At 35.8% G+C, this 20,511-nt stretch overlaps 3 protein-coding genes across 4 annotated transcripts; 1 reads left to right on the plus strand and 2 right to left on the minus strand.

The window, feature by feature from the left end:
- Window positions 3,158–8,697, plus strand: LOC105170118 (probable xyloglucan glycosyltransferase 6). Of its 2 annotated transcripts, none has more exons than XM_011090738.2 (5): window positions 3,158–4,077; window positions 5,380–5,715; window positions 6,159–6,449; window positions 6,531–6,644; window positions 7,682–8,697. In XM_011090738.2, the coding sequence occupies exons 1-5, from the start codon at window positions 3,361–3,363 to the stop codon at window positions 8,315–8,317; spliced, it is 2,094 nt and encodes a 697-aa protein (XP_011089040.1). In that variant the 5' UTR covers window positions 3,158–3,360; the 3' UTR covers window positions 8,318–8,697. The 2 variants fall into 2 exon arrangements, with proteins under 2 accessions (XP_011089040.1, XP_011089041.1); XM_011090739.2 differs by having other exon boundaries at window positions 5,407–5,715.
- On the minus strand, window positions 9,185–11,276 carry LOC105170119 (40S ribosomal protein S8). Its single transcript, XM_011090740.2, has 5 exons — window positions 11,151–11,276; window positions 10,973–11,045; window positions 9,955–10,288; window positions 9,633–9,802; window positions 9,185–9,544 (listed from the first exon to the last, which is right to left on the minus strand). The coding sequence occupies exons 1-5, from the start codon at window positions 11,152–11,154 to the stop codon at window positions 9,463–9,465; spliced, it is 663 nt and encodes a 220-aa protein (XP_011089042.1). The 5' UTR covers window positions 11,155–11,276; the 3' UTR covers window positions 9,185–9,462.
- On the minus strand, window positions 15,922–19,310 carry LOC105170120 (FK506-binding protein 2-like). Its single transcript, XM_011090741.2, has 6 exons — window positions 19,129–19,310; window positions 18,885–18,934; window positions 17,887–17,949; window positions 17,495–17,585; window positions 16,513–16,617; window positions 15,922–16,336 (listed from the first exon to the last, which is right to left on the minus strand). Exons 1-6 carry the CDS (start codon window positions 19,190–19,192, stop codon window positions 16,248–16,250), a joined length of 462 nt encoding a protein of 153 aa, XP_011089043.1. The 5' UTR covers window positions 19,193–19,310; the 3' UTR covers window positions 15,922–16,247.

Genomic DNA, 20,511 nt, shown 5'->3' on the forward strand with positions numbered 1-20,511 from the left:
CTTTTATTATCATACAATAATAAAACCAAGTTCGATTTAAAAAAAAAAAAAAAAGTTCGTTTAGTATTTTAATTACGTTTATTTATTCATAAATTTAGTAAATATTTCTAAAGACAATATGATGAAAAAAAAAAAAAAAGATTTTACGTACTTTTTGTTCGTTTTTCTTTCCTCTAACATTTCATATCGAGTGAAGTAAAAATATTTTATTATTAAATAAAATCGTACTATAAATTTTATATGCCCCAATTCTCATTGGACATATTGGATTTTCTACTTCAAGTTAACATTAGAGAAACCATATTTCACTTAATACGTAAAAAAAATATACATAAATTATATATCGTATATATTTAAAATAATATTAATCCATATATTACATATTTCATAAGAATGTAATAAAAATCTAATATAGAAAAATAGAACTATTTATTCCAGACATTAATAACTTGTCCATGCCAAAAAAAGTGAAGTGTTAGTGCGTGCGGGTGTATACAAGACAAATAGTGTGTGGACAGTTTTCAGACTCTTATTGGCCGCACATGCTCTGCTCCCACACTTGCCCGCGTGCTTCTCATCTGTAACTGTCCCCTTTTCAATTCAAAAGGTAAACTAAACAATATTTACACCTTATTATTATTATTATCATTAGGGTAAAATACACTTTAGTCCCTAAATTATTTTTTATGTAATATTTATTTTTTATATTAAGAAATATAATACTTATTTTTTTAATTGGACTAAAATGTTCGTTATGCCTTGATAATTATGTTATTTTTAATATTGATTTGCATAAAAATAAATTGACTCAAAGATGCTCAATCGTCCACAAAAAAAAAAGAAAAAGAAAAAGAAACGAGAAGCCCGTAACATCCTAAGAGGCCCAAGACGACCTGGCAGGCAGCCCTGGCGGATAACCCCATAAAACAGATTGGCAAAGGAAAAAGGCTTGGGACACCCTCTACTCGAATCATGATTAAAGCCCGATAAAATATTCGACCCAAAAGGCCCACACACGTGGCAACCTCCTCTCTCATGTAGCATCTCATCAGCTTAGAGGTCGGCATCCACCTTGGAACCACATCAACCATAGCAAAGAGGACATCCCTGACGACTGGGACTCCTTGCAGACGAAAGAGCTCCCCCAAATTCAGATATAAGCATTCAATAGCAAGATTAATAGGAGATAAGAACAGATTATGGCTTATCAAACGACTCTTACCCATTTCTCCTCGAGAATGAAGGAAACGTGCAGAGCCTCATCGCATAGAGACACTCCAGTATAAATATAGATTTATTCCTTCATACGGGGACACCCCCTAATGTCTCTCAAACCTTCCTGATACTTTTCTCACTCTTTGGACGTCCCACTCACGTCCATCACACTTCTCCCACTCTTTAAATCAACTTTCTCACTCTCTGAACATTCTCTAAGTACTCTACAAACACATTATCATATGTTGTTACACTTTTCACCGACTTTATTGACCATATCTCGATTTCAATTATATTTATTTATTTTTTGGCTTTATTCAATTTTAAATCCAATACTAACTTAGGCGTTGGAGTACTAACGCATTTTTTGCAGGTCCCCCTTTAGGATTTGCATTCGCTTTGGCCTAAGCCTTAAACGATTGTCTAGATCCATTGAACCCGTGTGTTTTTTGAACTCATAAAATATATTTTAGTATTTTGTACATTATAATTAAATTATTTTCTTAATAAATAAAATTTAAATTAAAAATAGATTATAAATTAATATTTGGATAGTAGATATCTCAAAAAACATAATATAACCAACAACTCATATATATATGCTTCTTAAAAGAAATTGGCAAATATATGTGCTCAATCAATAGTTCAATATTTTCACAGAAAAGCAAATAAATTTATTTTTATCATATTTTTTAAAAATATATATTGAAAAAAAAATATGATTATTATTTATTTATCTAAAAGAATAAATAGTTAATAACTTTATTTTATAAAAAAATTAATAAAAAAAATTATGATTTTTTTTAGTTATTGTACTCATTCATTACTTAACTTTAAGGCTATAATATATAATAAAATTTGAATTATTTTATTTACTGATTATATTTTACTTTATTATAATTAAAAAGTATTCTTTCCAATTAATTTTTTAAATTAAACTTAAAATACAAAATTATTAAATAACAAAACTCTTATTATCTAAAAAAAAATTAACTTTAGGGGGTAAGTATTACATTTGTTAGTTTAAGGAGGTACATGTTACATCAAGAATAGTTTAGGGGGGCAAAATGTATTTTGCTCTTATTATTATTATGTGAAATTACTATTTTGATTTTATATGTATATTTTATATAGTTTATATCTAATATTTTTGATATTTTTCTATCTAATAAATAGATCTCCTAATTAGTCATAATTTATTAAAATTATTGATATTATTAAAAATAAATAAATTAAAATTCTTAATTTACCTCTAATTGGACTTATTAATTACTTATTGCAAATCAAATAAATATTTTTGGAAGGTGTATTTTTAATTTAAATAAATAAAGCAGTAGGGCAAAATATTTACCCTAATTCAAAATTTGGCCCACACTTTTATAAACAATGGGTTGAAACACAAATTTTAAGTGGTGAATATAGTTATTTTGCAATTGGTATGATGCTTGAAAAGAGGAATATTTGTTGTGTAATTGATATCAAATTTAATTTGAGTTAATTATTTTTTTATTATAAAAAAATTTATTTTATTATAATTTTATTTAAAATAATAATACAAACATGACGAGTCGCGATTTCGTCATTAAAATAATGGGGAAAAATGCAAAATTCCCCATAATTTAAACAAAAAAAAAAAAGCAAAATTCCCCAAGTCGGGATTCAAAATCCCGACTTGAAGTCGGGGTTTTGTTTCCCGACTTGGGGAATTCTGCATTTTTTCCCATTAATTTAATGACGAGTCGCGATTTCAAATCGCGACTCGTCATGTTTGTGTTATTATTTTAAATAAAATTATAATAAAATAAATTTTTTTTATAATAAAAAAATAATTAACTCATTTAATTTTGACAATTTGTTTTGTTATTCAATGTTTGTTTGAACAATTGTTCAGAAAAGGCACATCGCTCTCTTTTGTATTTCAAAGAATAATATAAATATTTTGATTTAAAGCTGGTGGTTAAGTTTAGGAGGTTTTACCTCGTCCCCGTCCCCGTCCCGTCCCGTCCCTGCTTTTCTCCGGATCCCAACACACAATGGGGGTTGGGATGATCCACCATTGATACCCTCATCTACACAGATCACCACCTCCTCCGCCTCCGCCTCCGCCTCCGCCTCCGCCTATACCTACACGCTCCCCCATTCGACATGTCTCGTCCACCAAACTACGAGTTTCAGGAATGGTGGAACAAGCAACGAGCCAAGGACCACGCCGATGACCACTTCTCTTCCTCCAACTCCGATAATATCACATTCTTAACCGTCAATATCCAAAGCCCAGACTCCGCTGGCGCGGCGGCGGCGGCTGGGAAAGACCGCTCACGCAGCGCAAGGCAGTTGTCCTGGATTTACCTCCTCAAGCTAAACCGAATTGCTCATTCATTAGCTTTCGTTACCAATGGCTTCATTACTCTCATCCGCACTGCGAATCGTCGCATAGCTACCTCATCCGACAGCCCGCGGTCCGAGTCCAAGTTCTACAAGATCATCAAATTCTTCTTGATATTGAGTGTTTGCCTTCTTTTCTTTGAACTTGTTGCTTACTTTAGAGGATGGCATTTTAGTCCTCCTACTCTGGAAGCCGGGGTGGAGGACTCGGTCGAGTATATCTATGTGAAATGGTTGGAAATTAGGTCGAATTATTTAGCGCCGCTGTTGCAGTGCTTGGCGAATGTGTGCATTGTGTTGTTCTTGATACAGTCTGTGGATCGCTTCGTCTTGGTGCTGGGCTGTTTCTACATTAAGATTAGAGGTTTAAAACCTGTGGCGGAGATGGAATATGAGCAGGATGCTGCGTATGAAAGCATGAATCCGGATGATTATCCGATGGTGCTGGTGCAGATTCCCATGTGCAATGAGAGGGAGGTAAGAAGATGTAGGTTTTTCAAATCCCTACTGATTTTAATTGTACAAAATCTTACCTCTTGAAATGGAAGTTGTTTTACTTCATTATGAAGTAAATTTCTTTCGCGTTTGTTTACTACCTTGGACATCTTTGTTGAGAATTATTGAGAAGTTTAGAGCCTTCGGATATACAGGATACGGTACATGGGTAGTGATGATATATGGATACATACAGCAAAATTGATTTACTTACCATGTTATGCTAGATGCGAAGTAGAGACAATGCACTAATTGGTTGCCTCGGGAATAGAGCTGCATTTTTTGTTGTGTTCGTTATTAGTAGATGACATGCGTTCTGCTATATTATATGAGATGTTAGTATCCTCCACTTTGTTTTGCATTGGAAGCTCTGCAATTGGTGCATTTCTTTTGAGCATACCTGAACTTAACTCTTTGCATTATTTTGCCGATACTTGTCTGTCATACACTTGTCTCTTCGCATTCAATGCAAGCATATATTAGTCTAGAACCCTTTAACTTGCCCATACTTTTGGACTAATGAGAAAGAGAATATCTGGTTAAGCAGCATTGAAATCTCAAGTGCCTTTATCAAATGCCATAAAATAAGAACCATGCATGGATGATGATCTATAAGTGCGCCTTATCACAAACAACTGTAACAAAACTACTCATTTAGCATGTGAGATGTAGTTCATTACCTCAAAATCCGTAAACGGCTAATAAAGATGAGAAAGGAAATATATGAAATTTTCTACTTGTGATTTGATGTTTTAGCTGCATGCTTTGCATGGTGGGTTCATCAGTCTCCTTGGTAAAAGAATTTATCTTTAAAACCTTCAATTGTTGGGAGTTTTTTCTCCTATCTAGTATCATATCTTGTCAGGTATTAATTCCTGCATAGCAACATAAATGAGGAAAAAAATAAGTGTTGGAAAAGAAGAAAAAGAGAATGAAAGGCTTAACTAACTCCAAACTTTGTGGTGGCCATGCATAAGAGATTATATTATGACACCTTTTTAGTTATTTAATAACCTCATTGTTACCATACTCGGAGACACAAAGTTTCAATTACATAGATGCTTCTTTTTTAGTATTATGCCGAGCTTTGAAACAGCCTAGTTTTCTGCTTAAATATGATGATGTTATTGAGAAGACGTAGCCATATCTTTTGTTTCTCACTAGCATGTAAGCCTTTCCTGCAGCTACCAGAAACAAATGAAGTGAAAAAGGAACAAAAAATAGTTGCCTGAATTTGGACTCTTTATCCTCCATTCTTGAATGGCAATAGCTTTTGTTTGGCAGTTCTTTGATCTTATCATCCCGGCTCAGGTATACCAGCAATCCATCGCAGCTGCGTGCATCCAGGATTGGCCAAGGGAAAGAATGCTCATACAAATTTTAGATGATTCAAATGATGCAGATGTTCAATTCCTTATTAGGGCAGAAGTACAGAAATGGCAACAGAGAGGTATACACATCATTTATAGACATCGTCTTATTCGGACGGGCTATAAAGCAGGGAACCTTAGATCTGCGATGAGTTGTGATTATGTGAAAGATTATGAGTTTGTAGCCATCTTTGATGCGGATTTCCAGCCAGCACCAGATTTTCTGAAGAATACTATTCCTTACTTTAAGGTAATCTGATTATCTTATATAAAGTGATTTAAGAAAAGGAACAAAACTATTAAATTGACATAAAAGTCTTTGTGGCAATGTAGAATGTAATTTATGGGGCTTCAGAAGTTTCCTTTTATTACCAGCTGGTTTACCATTTCTGACATGGAAATAAGTAGAATTTGTTTATAGATGCATCATGTTTGGCCTGCAAATTACCTAAGACTTACTGTTGAGCATAACAGGGCAACATTAATGCTGGCTAGAATATGAATCATTATCTGCAATGTAATACTATAGATGCAATTTCCATGGCAACATATTAACCCATCAGCCTGCACATGTTGTTCAGTGTTAACATGCTGACATTGCTCCTGTTAATTAACAGAGTTTTTTTTAAAAACCAATATTATGCTGTAGAAAAACAATTTCAACCTATTACTAATTAGTCATGCATTTTGAAGGGAAAAGAGGACCTCGCATTGGTCCAAACCAGGTGGGCTTTTGTGAACAAGGAAGAGAATTTGCTTACACGACTACAAAACATAAATCTGGCCTTTCATTTTGAGGTTGAGCAACAGGTCAATGGGTGGTTCATTAACTTTTTCGGTTTTAATGGAACTGCTGGTGTTTGGAGAATCAAAGCCCTTGAGGACTGTGGTGGCTGGTTGGATAGGACAACTGTTGAAGACATGGATATTGCTGTTCGTGCTCACTTATGTGGTTGGAAATTCATTTACTTAAATGACGTTAAGGTGTGTGCATATGAAGATTTATGAATATAGTCTTTATGAATTATAATCATGTCCTAATCAAACATGCTCATCTTTGTGCAGTGCCTTTGTGAACTTCCCGAGTCCTATGAAGCATACAAAAAGCAGCAACACCGATGGCATTCAGGACCCATGCAGTTATTCCGCTTGTGTTTTGTTGACATACTGCATTCTAAGGTTCGTATGATCCATTGTGTGGTTATATTTGACTGTTAGAATCAGGATGTTATCCAGCCTTTTCATGTGAACTGCAACGTGCACTAAATTAAGAAGGAGAAAAGATGAGAGAGAAAAAATGATTTTCTCTTCATCTATATCCATATTATTATAGAAGTACGAATACTTCAAAATTTTCTTTGAACTTTTGTAATATTTATTAATCCTAATAATAACTATTAAATAATTTAAAAGGAGGGTGTATTAGGGTTTTGTCTATTTTTAAGTGGAATAGTTTGAATATATTACCAAGTTCCATTTTTAGCTCAAAATCTTCTTCAGAAAATAACATTGTCTTTTTTTCTCAAGATTTTGTAAATATTTAAATTTTCTTGTCATGACTTGGAGTTTTTTTCATGTTCTTTTTATGTGCAACGCATATAATTTTTTACTAGTTAATTTAGAAACAAGAAAATAGGAAACAATAAACTATTTACCAATAGCTAGTGTGGGAAAAAGAACAATGATATTTGGTAAAAGCGCTATGTAAAGTTGGATACAGCTCTTGCTATTAGGCGGAAAGCTCCTTATGTGCAAATGACTAGCATTCGACTTCTAGCTGAACTTTTCATTATTCAAGAAAACCATTTCAAACTAAATTAGCATTTGGCTTCTATATAAATGAATAAATTATTTCTTCCAGCTTTACAAGGAGGCCTTTGCTTCTGAGCTATACCCTCCTACATGTTTCTTTCACATTGAATGGAATGGCTATCTCCCTGCTATATTTTGAAAGCTTATTCTAGCTGACCAATTTGAGCTCTTAATACTGTCTTTGTCATTTCTATTGTTTGTTTATTACTCTAGTTAGATCTATTCTTGCATCGTCGCATTAGGAGCAAAATTGAAGATATGGTCACTTGTGGGTCCAAATCACAGATTGAAGCTATATAGGCATTGTTTTTAACTACTTCATACTATGTTGTCCTTTTAAAATTCACTGCTTTTATGATTTTAAGTAGTAGACAAATTATGATTCGTGCTGTTGAATGTTTCAGGTGAGTTTGGCCAAGAAAGCCAACCTGATATTTCTTTTCTTCCTCCTTCGGAAGCTTATCCTTCCTTTTTACTCCTTCACACTGTTTTGCATTATTCTCCCGTTGACTATGTTCCTGCCCGAAGCCCAGTTGCCATTTTGGGTTGTCTGTTACATCCCTGGAATAGTCTCTATACTGAACATCCTTCCATGCCCACAATCATTTCCATTCATTGTGCCCTATCTTCTATTCGAAAACACCATGTCTGTGACCAAATTTAATGCAATGATATCAGGGCTCTTTCAGTTGGGAAGTTCTTATGAGTGGATTGTCACAAAAAAACTGGGCAGATCATCAGAAGCAGATTTAGTTGCGATTGTTGAAAACGAATCCTCAACTCTGTTGGAGGGTGGAGTGCCAAAGTCATCCTCAGAATCAGGACTAGCTGAGCTAAACAAGTTAGAGATAACAAAGAAATCTGGGAGAAAAAAGGGAAATCGTTTGTACAGGAAGGAGCTTGGTCTTTCATTTATTTTGTTAACTGCTTCAGTCAGAAGTTTGCTATCTGCCCAAGGGATTCACTTCTATTTCCTCCTATTTCAAGGAATCACTTTTCTTGTCGTTGGTCTTGATTTGATTGGAGAACAAGTGAGCTAACTCAATAAAAAGTATCCTCTGTGTGGATTGTGCCATTAACAGTAAGTTAAGTTCCTCGGAGTCGGGTGCATTTTACCTGATCGTTCGATTGCATCGTGAAGATCCGACGATTCAAATGTTCATCACAAGATAGTTAGCATGAGCATGATGCAGATTGGCCTTGCCCTGGTGAAAAGCCATCATGAAAATAGTATACAATGGCAGGATAACTGGATTTTTATCTTACTGTTAGTTTAATGTAATTTATTGTGCACGGCCTGTACAAAATTTTTTGCAGAATCTTCCCTTCGTTAGAGTTTTTTAGCTTTCTAATTCTTTATTGTTGTAATTGACAGATGATGTACAATTATTTTAGTTTTAAATGGAAAAAGAAACATTCAGGGGGGAGTTCTTGCATCTTGATCCATTAGACACGAAAGTCTTTCTGCATCTGATTGCTGCATCCATGGGTGAAGCAAGCTGTGTATTACTACATGCAAACTCTATGGCATTATAATATATATTTCTAAACTAATATAAAAACGAAAGGCATTTTCTATTTGCAAACTCTATGATATTTGCAATTTACTCCTTTTTTCTTAAAAAGAAAAGGTAAAATATATGTATTTGTAATACAAAAGTATTAAGTACATTTTATTATTATTATAGATGCATCAATAAATACATTTATATACACAAATATTTTTCCAAAAAATGATAAAAAATTAGATGTTGATAGTCACTACCTTTCATATTGGAGAAAAGAAAAATTGGGGTATTTTTGTGTCTACTTGATGCATACCAAGTTAATTTCTTTATACCCCTTCCACTCAATTAATAGTATATCTATTAGCCTATTACTTTCTGAACCAAGGTAGTAACAAGTCGTACCAAGGAAAAAGCATATTTAGTAGATAGATCACTATGAAATCTTACAATAATGCGTATAAAAAATACAACCAACAAAACAGTATCATAAAACCTAGTTAACCATCGCTGATTATGAGTATTCGCTAAATCTGAGTACTATATGGTCAAGACATGATCCCCAAGGAGTATTTTAGCTTAGTAGTAAATATAAACCTACATAAGAAGGGGTAGGTCGCATTTTGACAACCCAAGTGATAAGAAAACTTCGGCCGGGTAAACTTGACATAAGTTCATGATTAAGCACCACCAGCAGCCTTGCCCTTCTTCTTTTGGATTTTCTTCATATAGAACTCAAGCTCCTTACCTTCCAGGATGTATCTGTCAATAAGTTGACAGTAATGAAGTAAGATAAGATAATTGGAGATAATGCCCAAACAAAAAGATCTATTGTCACCAATATGCTTACCCATCGGCTCTACCACATTGTCCTGGGCGAGATGAAATGCAAGCCAACAACCTTCCTGAACTAAACTGCTCCTCAACATGAGGATCAAGCTTACGGGCCGCCTGTCGTTTCTCAAGTTTCCTTAACACATGATTGCTCTTCTTGGTTTCCTGGGCAATACCTTCTCCCTCCTGTCAAGTTGATTGAAGAAAATAAGTTAATTGTCACTTATGGCTCTAGCAGGAAGTAGAATATCCTTATGTGCCAAGAAATTGTAAGCTATAGAATGATAGCAAAAACATGCATCTCTTCAAAAGACAAGTTATCATGATCATGTGAACACCTCAGCTTCATCTTTCTTTGCAGCTCCCTTCTTCTTCCGACCAATATCAACACCATAGTGTGTGAGGTACCACTGCTTAAAAGGGGCAGCATCGACCTGAACAATTGCACTCTTGACCAGTGTCTGAGTCCTGACAAGCTCATTGTTAGAGGCATTGTAGACAACATCCAGGATACGTGTCTTACGAGTGATAGCCTCACTACCCCATGAATAGTTTCCTGTGTTCAATCTCAAGGCCCTCCATTTCACATTTCCACCTCGAACACGAATTCTTCTGACTGTTTTCTGGAGGGTGTCAAGCTTGGTGTTTGCAGGCTGGCGACCAAGCTCATACCTTGACAAGTCATAAATAACAAATACAATCTATGATCAATCCCAAGGAAATTCATGTCATCAAAGCTACCTATCTGAGCCGGACAGCAGAGGAATATTATGCACTAAAAAGAATTTCTTTTACCCAGGAAGCACAAAATATACAAATAGTCCAAGGATTTGTATGCCTTAGAACAGTTAGAATCCCAGTATGAAAGGCACGGATAGCAGCAAGACCAATTACTCAGCCAAGCCATATTAAAGATGTATATTGAAAGCAGTAAGAAAAACACAATTCCATACACAACGGTACGTCCCATAAAATCAGTAGATTCAACGGAATAATGCACTCCGCTTTTGTGCAAGAAGCAAGCAATGCAGTAATTCAATCAATACTTTGCACTTTGAGGAAAAACTTATTCAAGCAATGACCAGCCATTACCCAGAAAATATGTACTCAGCCTAACCAACTTAGGCCCAATAAAGGAAAAAGAAAAGATAAAACTCAGGAAAACCATGTATCCAGATGTTTAAAGGACCTGTATTGGAACTTTAGAGAAACTCTTCACTCGAAAACAATCAACAGCTAGTTATAGATCCCGGGACATTAACACCAAAAAAGAAACCATGGGGTAACTACAAAAAACAACCAACCCCACCCACCCACCCCAAGCGAAAAACAAAAGCTAAGAGAAGAAGCACATACTTTCGCTTCTTCCTCCAAGACTTCTTCTTGCCACCAGTGGCACGCCTCTTGTGCATTGAATCACGTGAAATACCTGCAAATCCGCCATGTCCGTTTCAAAACACACACCAAATAGACGAAAATAAAAGCACACGCCTTAAAGTGTGCGTGTGTCGTATAGAAGGCTTGGTGGACGTACCCATGTTTGTCGACGATGAGATAAGCTGTCTCCCACGCCCTCTCCCCCTTCCCCGTGAACCCTTGAACACAAAAATATTAACTACAGGTTGAATAAAACCCTAAATTGTGTTGGGCCTTGTAAGTATTTGGTTCTGTATTATTGGGTTCACTCCATCATCCCAATGAACCCACTTGGGCCCATTAACTTTTGCAACTTTTGTTTAAACGATAATTAAACAGTCTTTCGGCGTATTACACGTTGCGTTTTTATAGTTATCACTAGTGTCACCAACGTCTGATTTGTTCCGACAGATTCATCTATGAATAAAATTTATGAAATTTATTAATATCAATCAAATTCACTGCAAATTAATTATTTAGAGTGATGTGCATAAAAATTAGTTGACACAAAGAGGACCAAGTGATCCAAAAAAGAAGAAAAAAATGAGAGACCCGTAGCATCCTAGGAGCCCCAAGAGGACTTGAAAGGCGGCCTTGGTGGGTGCCCCTAAAAAAACAGATTGAGAAAGGGAAGAGGCTGAAGAATCCTCCTACTCGGACCATGATTAAAGCCCGACAAATATTCGGTCCAAAAGGCCCACACACATGGCAGTCCACTCTCCTATGTGGCATCTCGTTAACAACCATATTGGACTACATTAGCCCTAGGAAGACCCCCCTAGCCGCTAAGACTCCTCACAGATGAGGGGTCTCCCAAGACAAAGTAAGGAAAGATTCCCTAACAACTAAGACTCCTTAACAGCTAGAACTCTTGTCAGACGAGGAAGGTACCCCCAAAATCCTAGACTATATGGCATCTTGGACTCCCTAGCGGTTAGGTGTCCTTCTTGATGAAGAATCCAACAAAACTCAGAGATAAGGACTCAAAAACATTTCTAAAAAAAGATAAAGATCAAATTATGACTTATCCAAACAGTCTTTATCCACTTTTTTCGAGAATAGAAGGCACCCTCCTATAAATACAGGTTTACTCTTTCATACTGAGCGCACTTGCAGACACCTTCATGAAACCTTCTAATGTCTCCCACACTTTTCTTACTCTCTAAATCATCTCTCTCATTCTCTAAACACTTCTTAAACACTTTCTAAATATTTTCTAAGCACTCCAAAAGCATATTATCAAGTTGTTTTACACTTTTCACCGACTTTATTCATCATATCTTAATTTCAATTACATTTATTTATTTTTTGGCTTTATTCCATCTCAAATTCAATATTAACTTGGGCGTCGAAGTGCTAACGCCTTTTTTACAGGTCTCCTTCTTTAGGATTTGCATTCACTTCGGTCCAAATTTTGAGCATAATCCATATCAATTTAACCCATGCATTTTTTGAACGCATCATTGGCACCGTTTGTCGAAAAATTAAGTTAAATACGTGAATTACCATGGAAACCCTCAGCATCCACACAAGCAAACAAAAGTTTGTGGAGGTACCCGGCAACAATCAGACATTGCAAGTTGTTGCAGGAACACCCCTGGCTCCCACCAGTATGGTACCCCCTATCAGTGGGGCAGCCCTCGCCAGTGGAGCAATAGTTCCAGGACCCCCCCAACTTACTGACCCGCTAACTGAGCCTCCACGCCACAGTCTCTTCTCAGACACCTCCTCGGGGAGCTCCCTCCAGAACTCCTATGGACCACACAACAAATGATCACAATGGCCATATGGGAGCAAATAGTGACACTAATCCAAGTCTGCACGATAACTCCATTAGACAGGGATGTCCATAAGGAAGGAAATCAAAGGGTATTCCCTGCCCTCGCACCGCTAGTCTCAAAAGCCCGGGGACTCACCCCCCTTGCAAATTCAGTGGGACGTCCCTCCTCAGTAGCTCGCACATCTAGAATGCCTGTAGAAAGGCCTCCAAGACGTCCAGTACCAAATCGCGGGAACGCCCTCGGAGAAGCAGCAGGGTATCCCCTTTAGTGAAGTAAAATTATAGTAGACGCACTGCCCCTCAACCTGAAAGGAGCCAACCTGCCAAAGCACGATGGAACCACGGATTTCTAAGAGCACCTCTCCTACTTTGAGAATGGTGCTCTTCTTCACCGTTACAATGATAGGGTTAAGTGTCTGTTTGTAACCACCTTCACACGATCGGCCCAATAATGGTTCAATTGCTTTTGGGATCCATCCGATCATTCGGAGAATTTCGCTCTCTCTATTTTTCTATCAATTTGCCAACAGTAATGATGTCAAAAGACAATCATGAGCCTTTTCTCTTTACAACAAAGAGAAGGGGAATCACTAATGACGTATCTTCAACGCTTTAATTTAGCGGTCTTAGAGGTTCCTACTGCAACATCTAATACACTAATTTGTTATGTAGGGATTACAAGATGGAAATTTTTTCAAGTCCTTAACTAAGAAGACCCCTCGCAATTTTTACAACCTCCTAGCACTAGTTGAACAATACATCAACTTGGAGAAAGCTAGGGAGTATAAGAATGTTGTCTTTGATGAAAAAAGTAACGAACAATAGGATGATGACATATTCCACCCAGACGCCTTCTAAGAGTAAACCCTGCCCTGAGGCAGGCATCCTCCTCAAAAAATCCTGCACTAAGAGGGCATCCCCTTAGAAAAAAAAAGCTCTACCCCAAGTCATCCTCTTAGAAAAAAAAAAAGAAGCTCTGCCCCAAAGAGGCATCCCCCTCACCGAATATTTCACATACGAACTTCCCTCAAGGAGTATCTTTAATATTTTAATTTGATAATCTTGGAGACTTATTTTACCCCCTTCGGTATGTTAACATGTGCCCCTAGGAATTTCACGAGGAAGGCATCCCTCTCATAAAAAACTCTATCTTCCACACAAGCACAGATGCCCTTCTTCGGGTTGGCACTTAGGTATTTCTTTGGGGGGATTTGTAAGCTCTATCTCGTGCAGGCACCTAAGCCCTCCTCCGCGAAGGCATCTAAGCCCTACTTACGACGAATACCTTATTTTTTCTTTGGCGAGGCTCCTAAGTCTTGCTCTAAGAAGGTCCCCCTTCAAATAAGCCCTCCTCCAAGGATGCACAATAATTTTGCTCCGTGCAAGAGCTATCCATAGTATATATACATGTCTTTGTTACTTAAAATTCTCTTGCAGGAAATAAAAGTCCTAAACTGAAGTAGGCACAAAAAACACCCGTTAAAACCCTCATCCATGGAAGCACCCTCATAAAAAGCCCTGCTCCATGCAGGCATGAAGTAAGCTCTCTTTTTATTCTAAGCATGCTTATGTTAATCACATTCTTTGCAGGAATTCGGAAAAAGAAAAAAAAAAGATAAAAGAAAAGTTCATTCTTTGGGCCCCACCTCTGAAGACTTCTACTCTAAATAAGCATCGAAATCTCTACTTATTAGAGTGGGGGCTATTAATGTGCATAAAGATTAGCTAGCCTAAAGAGGCCCAAGTGAAAAGAAACGATAGGCCCGTAACATCCTATGAGACCCAAGAGGACCTGGAAAGCGGCATTGGCAGGTGCCCCTCAAAAGCCAGATTGGGAAAGGGAAGAGGCTGAAGGCATCTCCTACTCGGAGCATGATCAAAGCCCGATAAATATTCGACCTAAAAAGCCAACACATATTTTTAATATTTAGCCTAAAATATGCATATATAAATTTATAAAATAATAACCTTTCAATATTATTGTTTAAAAATAAATATGTTTTTTTATTCCTTAGAAAAATAAATCAAAATTATTGGGTCCATCGATCCAAGTCCAAAATTTTCATGGCCAGTAGGGTCTTGGGTATTGACAAATCCAATCCATTGCCATCCTTATTAATGACTAAGAGTATTTACGTAAAATAATTTTAGTTGAATGTTATTTTTTATACTTCGTGATATTATTTGTCGACATAAATTATGACATAAAAATTAATTATGAATTGCTCAAATTTTCAAATATAATGATAAGTGAATAAATAATTTAAAATTTAAAATTAAAGTAACTAATCTTGTCAGAATACGAAAATATTATTAGATGTTAGAGTTTTAAATTATATTATGAATTTATTATTCAAAAAATATGTGAATCTTCCGAGAAAATATAATAATATTGCATGGAATAAGAGAACTAATATGCGGGATTCTTCATACTGGAATATAGTGATAATATTTTTGAACATTAATTTTTCTTATGCATTCTCTCAACACAATTTCTAACATAGTAAATATGAAAAGTTAGAAATTAATTTTTAAGTAATAATGTAATATTTTGACCTCACCAATTGATTGCAATCAATATCATCATTATTGTTTTATGAGATACATTCTTACAATATTGACTTTGGAACATTTCTATGGTAACCCAATATGATGGTGAGACAATCTGCGCATAGATGGATGGTTTCAATGTTTATGTTTTATTATGTATAGATTAGCACAAAGAATGAGAGTAAAGTAAAAATGACAAATTCAGGGCACCCAAAGTTTGAGTTTTTTGACTTTTTCCAGCCGAAGTTAATGAGTTATTATATTGGAAGAGGAGTAAAGTGCAAGCCCATATTAGTTTTTATAGTAAATGTTAATTCATAATAAATTGTTAAATATCTATTGTAGGTTATTATGTACTCGTTAAGTGAATATATCGCAGTCTGTTAAAAGAAAATATATTATCTTTACCAAAATAATGCCAAACCATCATCATACTCTCCAATAAAAATTTTAAAATTGAAGCTTATTTATCAATCCTTACACAATCTCCCTAAACCCTGCACAAGGCCTTTTTCCCCCTTTTTCTCTTGCCTATAAACACACAATTATAGTTTATAGGTAGACGCATAACAACTTGGCTATTATTTAAGCAATCTACTAATAGAAATAATTAAAAGGTGCATTCTGATAGATCCTTATCAGGACATTACCAGTGGAGCTGTTCCTATTCCACAAACGTTAAAAAGCTAACCAGTTTTGGAGCTTCGGTCCAACAATACAAAAAGGACTATTTTTTAAGCAAGGATGTAGAAACTCATTGGAAGAGGAAAATTACTGAACCTACTTCTACTCATATTCCTGAAGGAAGGAGGAATTCCTTTCCCGCTTCTTGTGAAGTCCAAAACCTACTGATTCTAAGAGAAACCAGAGAGCCGGCTTCCCCAGTTATAGTTCGCTCTCATCTGATTTTCCATCATTCAGTGTTTTCCCATTCACTCCTACAAGCTCAGTGTCAAAGATGAGTGTTGCACCACCTGCCAGCGTTGAAGTCAAAAGAGCAATAAAATTGTCAGTTTTTTATCGTATGGCCTCAAATTAACAATAAGAGAAGTGGAAAATGAATTTTAGTGTAGAGAACATTACGTAGAATTCGCGTAGGGTAATCCTGTATCAGATCAAGTGACTGCAACATGGAAATTAGATTTATTACCTGGGATGGTAGGTGGGGACCCTTGCTCTCCATAACCAAGTTTAGAAGGAATTTTCAACTTCCGTTTCTCTCCCAAGCACATCCCTAGTATTCCTTGATCCCATCCTGCAAATAGCAACTTTCTGTTTAATTTGAGAAATAAGGGAAAAAAAGGGATTTCCAAATTTGGACATTTACTTTTAAGAGTATTGCCTGCATGGAATATTAACAGATACAACCTTTTAGCAGGGTCTTCATAATACTAATCAGTTGCTTATCTATAAATGAGGAATCAGATGGTAGGTTTTTCCCACCTTCCAAAATGAAGAATAAGAAATTGCCAGATATATATGCTGAATGTTCCATAAATGGTCTCAGCTCATTATGTTACCTTAAATTGACTTTGCATATAACTCAACCTTTGACATCATTTGTCTGTTAATAATTATTTCTGTCTGATGTTTCCAATAAATCATGCTAACTGCAAGGGGTGATCAGTAAATAGTCAGAAATGGTTTTCCATAATGAGTGAACAGCCTCCAGCTAAATGAAAATAAGAAGAGTGTGTTTCCTCTCATATTCCATTAAGGGAAGGCCTCTTATGAAACATTGTTGTTGTCATTCGCAAATCTATGTTCCACATTTTGCGTGCAATGTGTCCATCGTTGAATTCAAATTACACTTTCATCTTTTCGTATACAAAAACTAAAGGCCTTATATTGGATTGTTTACGTCCATTTTGTCTTGAGCAGCAGCTGGCCTTTTCTGGCCACTCTGCACTCAGTCCGTTACACACTAGAAATATTATATCAGAAAACATGCAAAAGTGAGAGTGTAGTAACGAAGGTTATAGTTTGGTACTATAAAGATGTACTCCAGTAGTACCAGGATGAGGAAAAGCAAGTGCGTATGCATTTCACAACCAAAACATGCTTGATAGTTGAAAAACTGGTGCAATGGTAAAGGAAAGAAAGAATGATGCCAAAGACTAACACGTACTAACCTTTAATTACTTGACCACTGCCCAGTTCAAAATCAATTGGATCTCCCCTTTCAAAGCTGGAATCAAAAACAGTTCCATCTGTAAGCTTTCCCTGCAAACACCATTAGAATTTAGATCCGCCGAGCAGAGAACGAATTCAGCTTATTGGAAATTATACGCCATCCTCATAATTCCTGACATTTGTAATTCCATGGACAACTTAACTTCCTCCCAAAAAAACATTAAAGGCTCAAAACACATGCAACAAAAAGTTATAGCACTCTTTGACTTCAGCAATGTGGAGATGCAAGAAATACATTGTCAATATTTTCAGCCGCTTATCTTTGTTATTTTGGCATCCTGATTTTGTGTGTGGGCAGGTAGGGCTGTAAAGAAGATGTAATTCCACTCACCCTGTAGTGCACTTTAACACTGTCGCCTTTGTGAGCCTGAACGTCACAAGTTTTGGGCTTGTACTGCAACAATAAGTAATGGAAGAAAGTACAAGTCAACAACATGATTAAGTAAAGGTAGAATCTATACCAACAACTTAAGAAGGGAGGCTAAGGGTGCCCCAGTAAAGAACAATGATAAAAATAGTAAAGCAGCTAATAGAACAGCTTAAATATCCATATAATTCAAAATGTGCATTATCTTGGCTGCTTTTAACCTAGTCTACTGTTTCCAGCTGTATGGTTTGCTTTCTTATGCCTTACTGCACCTTATTTTATAAAACCCTGCACAGCCAAACGAGGTTTAACTTAAATATATGTACAAGACCAGACAGTTTATCCAATTCCATTAGCCTAACCCTCCAAGGGAGTAATCCATACATTCTTTTCCTATCTCAAAGTCACATATGCAATAAACAATAATCTCTTTCTATTCATGTCAAAATATAAAGCTGCAGTAACAATCTAGAGTTACAAAATTTGATGAAGCATCACGAAAGTATTTGATATTTGCTGGATGTCAATGATTTGCAACACAACACTGCCAAAGTTCATCAGTTATAGCCATAGTGAGTAAAGTGCCTAACAAACTCCCAGTATGCTCTTATCCCCATATTACATTCCAAAGATGGAAATTCTTCCCTTTGACATGCAGCAGCTGTATTACAGCAGTCAACAAAAGAAGCAATAGACCTTATAATATCTAGTTAGGTGACTGAAAAATAAAGTATACTCATTTACTTACTTCCTGCGAATTAAATTGCAGAACCTAGACAAATTTTAGCTGATTAATCACTTTCCGTCAATATACTCGCTGATCATCAGTAATAGAATTAAGGTTCGATAGATCAATATCGAGCAGCAAGTAACATCCCCAGTCTTCGACGGCATTAACTTCGCATTTCAGACGCAATCTAACGGACAAAAAGTCAGTTACAATTAATGGAAAGCATATTTACCTTCACACCAATCTGTAGCTCCGTCACATCTCCAGATTTCTTCGCCGAACCTGCAAACACAAATAACGAAATCAAACATCGTCTTTTACATTTAATAAAAAATTCTCTAGCTTCCTGCTCAACTAAAAGCATTTACATAAATCAAAATATTCAGATCTAAAAACTTAATCCAATAAAAAACTTGCACGACAATCCCCAACAAGAAAATGGAAAAGATCATAAAGCTAATTGCATTTTTCTTCACCTAATGCAATGAAAGCCAGAAGAAGAAAGATTGAAGCGACGTTCAACGCAGAGGTTGGCCTCATTTTTCGAAGAAGTTGATCCTAATGAATTTCCAGATTCCGATTTTCCTCTGAGCTAATTTGCCTCTTCTCTCAATCAACACGAGCTGCAGTAGTTATCGTGTGGCTTCACGCCCATAACAGGTGAGAGTGCAGCTCCAACGCAATATTGCTAGGGTGCGCCAATCAAAATTTGACATGTCAGCAAGTGACATGTTACTGGCCACGTAGCTTAGTTCGCCGTTGGGTATATGAGTTAAGGAGGAATAGAAAATGAAAGGAAAAGAGAGGGGGAAAAGAAAATCTCACTAAATACAAATTCTTATAATTTAAAAATAAACAATGAAGCAAAATACTATTTATTTATTAATAACTTGTGTTTGTGTAAAAAATAAGAATTAACTAAAATGATTTTTAGTATTTTTTAAAAATAATAATTAAAATTTTTGTTATTCATAGCACTTATTCAATAATTAAATGATAAAATTTTATACATGAAACTTGAATGTAGCATAAAAGTTGCAAAGAGTAGCCCAGCCCATCCGGGCAGCCCAATGGCCCAACCCGTACCTATACGGACTCACCCAACAACATCATTCATTGCTGCTGCCCATTACTCTCAATTGCAGTCTGAAAAAAATCACGTGCACTGGACCCAATCGCACGGCAATAAAATCATTGGTTAGGATTTTAAGAATAAATTACACTTTTGGTCCCTATAATTTGGATCAAAATCTATTTCCGTCCCTGAATATTTTGAGAAATTATTTTGATCCTTAATTTTTTTTACGAATTGTTATAATTTAGAATCAATCATTAAAATTAGGATGAAACTAACTAAGTTGGAGAATACGATCAGTTTAATTTTGGCCTTCTTCACATGTGTTACACGGTATGGCCGTGTTCCCCAACTCTGTTAATTTTACTCGAATTTTAATAATTGAATCAAAATCATAATGATTTATAAAAATTAGGGATCAAAATCGATTTTGACCCAAATATAGGGACCCAAAGTGTAATTTTCCAGAAAAATACTGAAAAGAAGATTTTAAATGATAATAATTTTATTTTTTCTTATCCGAAGTTGAAGATAGACGCGGTATAAATAATTTTAGGCTAGTTCAACGTTTTGGAATACATAAAAAAGATTAAGACAGCTCAACTATTTAGAATATAAATGAATATATTTATTTAAAGAGTTGCTGGAAGTGGAACGGAAGCACATGAGGCCAACGTTACCTCTGATTTAATAAACTCTATTATAAATTAATATATCATGTGGTTTGTATCTAGACAAGCAGGTCTTGATAATCACTACCTGTCCTCATTTGGAACAAATATAA

This window comes from Sesamum indicum, linkage group LG9 (assembly GCF_000512975.1).
Source record: "Sesamum indicum cultivar Zhongzhi No. 13 linkage group LG9, S_indicum_v1.0, whole genome shotgun sequence".
Lineage (NCBI taxonomy): Eukaryota > Viridiplantae > Streptophyta > Magnoliopsida > Lamiales > Pedaliaceae > Sesamum > Sesamum indicum.